The 7,751-nt window shown below is 43.0% G+C and overlaps 1 protein-coding gene across 3 annotated transcripts in view; it reads right to left on the bottom strand.

The window, feature by feature from the left end:
• Window positions 1–4,101: 4,101 nt before the first annotated feature.
• LOC106814731 (DEP domain-containing mTOR-interacting protein-like) overlaps window positions 4,102–7,751 on the bottom strand; it is an 8,692-nt gene continuing 5,042 nt past the window's right edge. Inside the window, exons 4-10 of one of the 3 annotated variants that reach the window (XM_014819078.1) lie at window positions 6,808–6,986; window positions 6,338–6,559; window positions 5,726–5,935; window positions 5,111–5,299; window positions 4,861–4,928; window positions 4,537–4,641; window positions 4,102–4,334 (exon numbers count right to left, since the gene is read on the bottom strand). In XM_014819078.1, the coding sequence (XP_014674564.1) occupies window positions 4,209–4,334; window positions 4,537–4,641; window positions 4,861–4,928; window positions 5,111–5,299; window positions 5,726–5,935; window positions 6,338–6,559; window positions 6,808–6,986 (1,099 nt within the window). In that variant the 3' untranslated portion in view covers window positions 4,102–4,208. The remainder of the gene's footprint in view (window positions 4,335–4,536; window positions 4,642–4,860; window positions 4,929–5,110; window positions 5,300–5,725; window positions 5,936–6,337; window positions 6,560–6,807; window positions 6,987–7,751) is intronic. The other 2 variants (XM_014819079.1, XR_001394647.1) reach the window with 2 other exon arrangements.

Raw genomic sequence — 7,751 nt, 5'->3', positions numbered from 1 at the left:
CGGACGCCCGGACGGACGCCCGGACGGACGATCATGCGATTCTACAAGCTGCATCTGACTATGTCAGATGAGCTAATAAAGACTGATTTACGAAATGGACGTGTTCCTATCTATGATGGGACTCATTGACTGGTGAAGCCGCTTCTATCGCTTGACAACTCCCTGAACTCCCAACACGATGCCGGTTATTGACTGCCCCATCAACGAGTGCGAATACGCCACCCCGGACGTCGACGCGATCGTGGCAGCAGCTCTCATAACGACTCACGCCATCATCCATAACGCGACCACCCACAGTGTCCCCACTGCGAAGGTGGGAAGGGTGAAACGACCAACTATATCTTCCGCCGGCACCAGCGAAGTCTGGTCCTACTTGATATCGCGATGGAATGACTATGTCGAAGCGACTAAAGTGTTAGGCAAGGACAAGGTGATCCAATTACTGGAGTGTTGTGATGAACCCTTAAGGAAAGACCTCACACGCAATGCCGGTGGCACGTTGGCAAACAAATCTGAAAGCGACGTATTGAAAGACATTAAAACACTTGCTGTAAGGGAAGAAAACACCATGGTTGCACGGGTTACCCTGCATAACATGCGCCAGGACCGAGACGAACCAATCCGTTCATTCGGCGCTCGCCTCCGTGGTCAAGCTGGGGTATGCAAGTTCATCATAACGTGTCCTGGTTGTTCAGACGACGTGAACTACACAGCTAGAGGCTGTACTCCGTGATGTGTTGACACGAGGCCTGGAGGACACCGAAATACAACTTGACCTACTCGGGGACAAGAACCAGGAAAGGACCCTTGAAGAGGTGTTTCAATTTGTTGAGGCGAAAGAATCGGGCAAACGCTCGGCCTCGCGTCTCATCAACCCACACACTAATGGTGCCGAAGCAGTCAGCAGTTATAAACGTGGCATGAACGATTCTCTAAAAGATCGCAGTAGGTATGACAATACGAAAATTGACAAGTCAGAATTGTGCTCATACTGCGGTAAAAAAGGCCACGGCGTCCGTAACCTCGCCAAGGTTAGACAGAAGGAATGCCCTGCGTATGGCCACACATGCCAACACTGTGACAAGAACCACGACTTTGACAGCATGTGCAGAGGCAGGAACATGGCTAAGTACAAGACAATGGCAAAGTCATTGGATGAACACGAAGGTGCGGTATTCGACCAATTGTGCTCAATCACTACTCCTGCTCGACACAACAGTGGAAATATAACTCTCGACCACCACCTTTACAACCAACTATCAGACATTTGGATAAAGCGAAAGTCCAAACCTCAGCCGTTTGTTAACCTCACAGTGGGAGCACACCCAGAAGACTACAAACGTCTTGGTCTCAAGCTCACATCCACACCCAGGTCGGTCGTCATTCTTTCAATGGCCGACACTGGTTGCCAAAGTTGCCTGGCGAGTATCAAGGTCATCAATCTGCTCGGTCTAAGTGAGGCCGACCTCCTCCCAGTGACATTGCGGATGAATGCAGCCAACAACATCTTGGGCGCAGCAATCCTACGTTTTTCTGGCAAAGACACATCTGGCAATACGCTTGAGACACGCCAAGTTACGTACATCACTGATAACTCAGACAAACTCTTCATCAGCAGAGAAGCTTGCATTCGCCATGATCAGGCGGCACATTCTGGTAGTGATGACCACCTAGCTCGCGACGAAAATGACAGCGGGCTCGCGACCGTGTGAATGTCCTCGACGCCAGCTGCCGCCCCCACCACCGTCGAATCTACCATTTCCAGCAACCAAAATTCAAATTATTATGCGACCGAGCGGAGGGCTATAGTTCTAGAGCTAGGACTAGACTATCTACATCGTTAATTGATGAGCCGGCAAAACACCACGAAAACGCACACTAATAGACAGCAGACATCACAAATAATTGTACAGTCACAAACACGGAACACCCACACTCTGGTTCCCAGGGAGCCACCCTGCTAGGAACCCGAGGGTCCGGTGCCACCGCTACAATTGATATCTCTCTCCTCTCGCTCTCTCACTCTCTTCTATCTCTCTCCTCTCTTGCTCTCTCACTCTCCTTTTTCCTCTCTCTGCTCTCTGCTCTCTCTCTCCCTCTCCTGCTGTATACAATGCGCCAGTACACACATGCACGTCATGTACTGCACGCACACACGCACGCACGGATATACCCGCATATAATCGCATATACACCGTTTCAACATCTCGGGCGCAAACATACACGTGTGTGTAGCTAGCAAAATATTTCTATGAATAATTATGAATACAGCGGACAATCAATATTCATTTTATAACTTATTTTATTTAATAGGATCTCAACTATACGTGTATTTCACGCAAACGTAATAACTATTAGAACCTGTTAAACCTGATATGTGAACAAACTGTCCCTGCATAGATCTATTACCCATACATGTCAACCTATACGGAATATCCGTAAGTTTTACGGATTTTCACCCATTTATATTGCTTACGGGCGTACACATAAAATCATACGGATTATAAACAAACTTGGCTCAAAATTTATTGCGTGCTGTTTTGTTTAGAGAACGAACACGAACGGTTTGTTAGATAACGCATGAACACGATGTACACACAAGTAAAGAGACCAAAGAACATCAACCGGATTTGTAGATCCTAAAGATTTCTTATGGATTTTATGGATTTTTCCAGAAGGCTATACAGGTGGGCATCCGAAGGGGTTGACATGTATGGAGTACATACAATACTCTACTGCAGTAGCTTAAATAAGTATATGAACACGCTGCTACTCTAGACACCCAGAAGCTATTTTGGTCCCGGGAATTACGGTGAGGTAATCATACCAAGTACATCTAGTTCTATGTTGATGCTACGTGTTGACCAGTATTTCTACGAACCATTTAATTAGTGCTTTTTAGTATTGCAGTTTGCAACTTTGCATACTATAATACTAAAAGCATCATATCTAGAGATATGACAGTTGCAATCACCTGTGAAGACCATTTCCAAGATGGCTGCCACAGTATGCATAATTTCAAGAGCTCATAATAGAGATTCTCTATTACAAGCTCTTGATAATTTCTATCGCATAGATTTGTCATGAACTGCAACACACTATCTCGTCGTTAAATATCTCCATCAATATTCCCGCCAAATGTAGTTTGCGCATGTGTGTACTACCACAGATTTACACACCTATGTCCACGCATATGCTGGTATAATACAATAATTCCTAATCATCTTTATGTGGGACTGAGCAAGTTCAGATCTGACAAATTTACCCTGATGAGGCTTGCATCCTCAAACTGAGACAGTGCATAGAATTACAGTTATCACAACTAACTACGATCATATAATCTGGTGAGAACATATGGTACCAACTACTCGCTGCCACTCATAATCAGTGAGCTGATTTAATAATACTGTCACCACTTCAGTTCCTAAAAAACAACTAATATCGATAAGTGATTAGGAATTAACTATCGATAAATTAATCACAACAACACGAGGGTAGAGGGACATTAAACTTAACATACAACAATTGCATTTTGCTATATACATCTATCAAATTGTGCACATGATAACAATCGCATATCTAAAAAAGAGCAATCAATGAATACCATGCAATTCCAGTCATGTGTAATAGAGATCAAATGCAACACGGTATCAAAACTTACTTCACACATTAAAAATATAAACATCATTATTGTCCGCTTATTATATAAAATTTAATTGCACACTTCCTACACAATTTAGTTATAAAACAAAATTTACAAAATTTAAAATGAACAAAAAAACCCCAACATTTCTTCCTTTCTACAGCTTTCTACAACATTAGGCATAGATTCTATTCGCTTCAGGACAAAAATATCTGCGCGTGAATATAAGCACTCACATTCTCGCTTCCACCAGCCAAGATGAACCACGACAAACTCGGGCAGTTACTCAGTACGCAGTTAAGCTGCGTTTACACTATCGATTTTTGTCAGCAAATCGTCCGAGTCGTGCACAATACGAACACGTTCTATTTCTCCAACTCGGCGACTTGACTCCGACTCCGACTCTAACACAATCGAATTTCAGCCGATTAGTTGGAATGCACTTGGGTCAAGTCGGGGGCAAGTTGGAATACACTTGAAATCGGTACGATTTGCTGACAAAAATCGATAGTGTAAACGCAGCTTAACAGAACTCAGTGACAACCAGCGAAGCGACGAGCGATCGCTACAGACGGATCATGACGGTGATGTTGACGACGCCCATCGAACTGTTGATGACCTGCTTCGCTACTTGCTGGTGGGGCAGCTGCACAACCTTCTCTCCGTTCACTTCGTAAAGGTACTGCTTGACCTGTGGTAACACGATAAAATCGGGCTAGAAGAAGAGAAATGGCCATATACCACCGTGCAGTGCCAGTCACGCAATAAATATTCAAAGCAACGTTGTAACAAAACTTACTCCACACATTCAAAATTTAATCCAGAAAACAAGAGTATTTTCACTCGACGAGAACAGATAAAATCTAGATCTGACCATTGGCCGAAAGACTCACCCTCAAGCCAGCTTCATATCCAGGTCCCTTTGGGTCAACCGTCTGCACAAACGTAGGCCCATCACCACGGATCACAAAGCCATATCCTACAGAGTCGCTGATAATCTAGACGGTAAAAGGAAATCTCTCCTAGCAATCATAGAACTAGTGGAATGGACTTGATATAGACAACCAGAGTTGTAGACGAAACAGCAGACAGCACTGTTAAAATGATAAGCCACTAACTCGTAATTAAATGCAGATGGCAATGAACCAACGATGCATGCTTTGTGAAACAGAGATTGAGCTTGTGTTAGCATGGATTAGTGAAGAGCAAATAGTTACTTTAATGTTCTTCTTGAGGTATAGAGTCGAAGAGCTCTCTAGTTCCTGAGCACTCACTATCTTCATCACTATAATTATGAGAAAATGCCTATTAATGCAATTCCAACTCACTTCAATTCATAATTTGAGATTACAAATTGCCTACATGACCGTCTTACGTATCACGCATTGTGCTGGCATATAATAAGGAATAATACCAATCACAATCAGAAGAAGCCCTTGGAAATAATTCACTAAAAAGAGAACTTACCATATTTTGGCAAAACAGAGCCTTTGGTCCTGGCTTTTCTTGTTGGTACAGTGCTAGGAAACTTGTCGGTCTCGCCCTCTTCAGTATCATCAGTGCTGTAATCATCACCATCACTTTCATCACCGCATGAGCTATAGCACTCAATGTTCCTTGCCGATGCTGATTTTGGAAATGCAAACCTCGCAGAACCTAACAAAAAGCAAACGGTCATCATGCTGCTTATTTGCAAACACTGTAATTTGTAAACTCGTAACATACACAGTTGGGCAGGTAATAAGATAGATCAGTGCGAGCAACAACAAAGATTTCAACAGCAGCAACTAATACATGACGAGTTACACAGGCTAGAGAGAGACACATATAAAAGCATAAAAAAATATATATAATGTGCCAGTCCTTAGATTTGTATATTATATAACGTCTGTGTGATATGATCAAGGATACTCCAGTAAGATAGAGCCTGAGAAGCAGCAAATTCATAGCTTACTAATAATAAAAACAGCATATTAACACATTAATTGTATATCATTATTATCTGATCAGAAATGCAGCCACGTGTCGAGAAATGAAAAAAGAACAGAATATTTTCCCGTATGGGCCTATTCGGCTACACACCCGCTTGTTGATAATTGAAGAACGGAAAGGACGGCATAGCGGATATTTTTCTCCGTCTCTCTCCCTCCGGGGCAACCAGATTCTCGGGGAGGGACAACTTGCGAGTTCTCCTCTGGGGAGGCACGGATTGGGTCCTCTCCGGAGAGGGAAACATTCTTGTCTGCCTACTGTCAGGACTCTGGCTGTTTTTCCTCGCAGCAGGCTCATTCCCTGTGCGGATAAAGAACTACTGCTGATACAGTAGCACTATACAAAATTTGACATTGATGGAATAGCAGTTGCTTCAACAACTCATTATTGATGACAAGTGGAGGAAGGATCTGAGCATTTGCTTGCATGCATAGAAACGCTAATGCTGCTTTTCTCTAATCTAAGGAAAGTAAAAACTACGCCTTTTAAGTTATTTTTATGCATACATTAAATAATATGACAATTACTCCACCCTAGTAAAGGTAGTTAGTAGTTGTCCAGTACTTTAAAACAGACCTTAATTAGTCTTTAGCTTAGAGAGAATATGCCAAACTGTATAGACAACTAGACGAAAAGCTAGATTAATAAATAATATCAGACCCATTGCCAATGCTCATTCTTCATGCTGTCCCAATGTCTCACCATTGTCTGAGCTAAATAAGAAGCTGCCCAAAGAAATCTGTGAGATTTTCCTCAGCGTTGACTCTGTGGTTCTAGTCTCAGATGCGCCGTCCAGCTCCTTAAAATTCAGCGTGCCTCTCAGTGAATACCGGCTCACAATGTCCGAGTGGCGTATATGTTTCTTCAGGTTGACGCTAAATTGATACAGGAGGTTGTCGTCCTTTAGATGATGCTGATGTGTAACTGCAGCAGCAGAAAAATACGTGCCTTTCATCTATCCGTAGGACTTCACACAAAAATTACTGGCGCTAGTGTGCTTGTGAGTAAATGTTTTAAAATTGTGCAACGCGTAACATATCTAGGTTGCATATGTACACAAACAAAGTTATGATGATTTCTTCACGCTTTTATAGGACATAGCCATCTTTCTGAATAAGATACGTTCAGAGGTGTTCATGGGTTTTGCACTAGGGGTAGTTAACCATCCTTACCGTGGTGTATGACATTACTAGCGAGGAGAGACCTGCAGTCGGTTAGAGCTTGATGTCGGTTCATCACCATGTGCTCGATTACCATCCAGTCTAGCAGGCCTTGTCCAGAGAACGAGTTCTCATAGCTAACACCGTTCTCCTCATGCACCCTCAACACACGATTAGGCTCCGTAACCAACCTGTAGGCAGAACAACGATATTATTATGTGCAGGCGCACATTCAGGCAACACCATGATATCACAATTTTTTACCCATTTTTGGAATTTTAAAGCAGAATGCAGTATTCCTTAACAAGTGCCGCAGAGCGACAGCGCTCATCTAACGTCTACTGCGGTGACTCTGTGGTGGAGTGGTGGGATTCTAGTAAACCCTGTTAGTTAGGAGAGTCGATAGAGGACAGGCTGTAGTCAGCATTGTGGATAAATGAACCTGCAGTCGAAGTGAATTGTAATCCGCTAATATCGTGTGTGCGTGGCATCACTGTACATTACCGTATGTGTGTGAGAGCGAGAGAGGAGCCGAGAGGAGAGGAGGGTCGATGGGGAACAGGCTGTCGTCAGCATTGTGGATAAATTAACTTACAGAAATGAATTGTAACATGCTAATACCGTCTGTTTCAGTTTAACTTCAATGAGTTCATGATGGCGTGGAAGCAGGCTGTCCCCGAAGGGATGACGACTAGTCTGAATCAAATACAGGTTAGCATCGACTGCAGTTGTCATTTTTGCAAACGTTTTGTTTAAGGCCGTGGCTACGCGTCCGGTTACCGGACGCCCAGCCCTCCAGGCTATGTGTCCGGTCATATATTTCTTATGTGAACTATATTTTTTCAGTAAAACACCAATAAACAATAAGTTTTTTAATATAATATTACTTACCTTTAGGTATTTTATCAAAAAAATGTGTTTTGTAACTTTTGAAGCAATAGTAAATCCTGTAAAGT

This window comes from Priapulus caudatus, unplaced genomic scaffold (genome assembly GCF_000485595.1).
Source record: "Priapulus caudatus unplaced genomic scaffold, Priapulus_caudatus-5.0.1 Scaffold970, whole genome shotgun sequence".
In the NCBI taxonomy this organism is placed as follows: Eukaryota; Metazoa; Priapulida; class Priapulimorpha; order Priapulimorphida; family Priapulidae; genus Priapulus; species Priapulus caudatus.
This window is presented reverse-complemented; position numbering and strand designations above follow the sequence as displayed.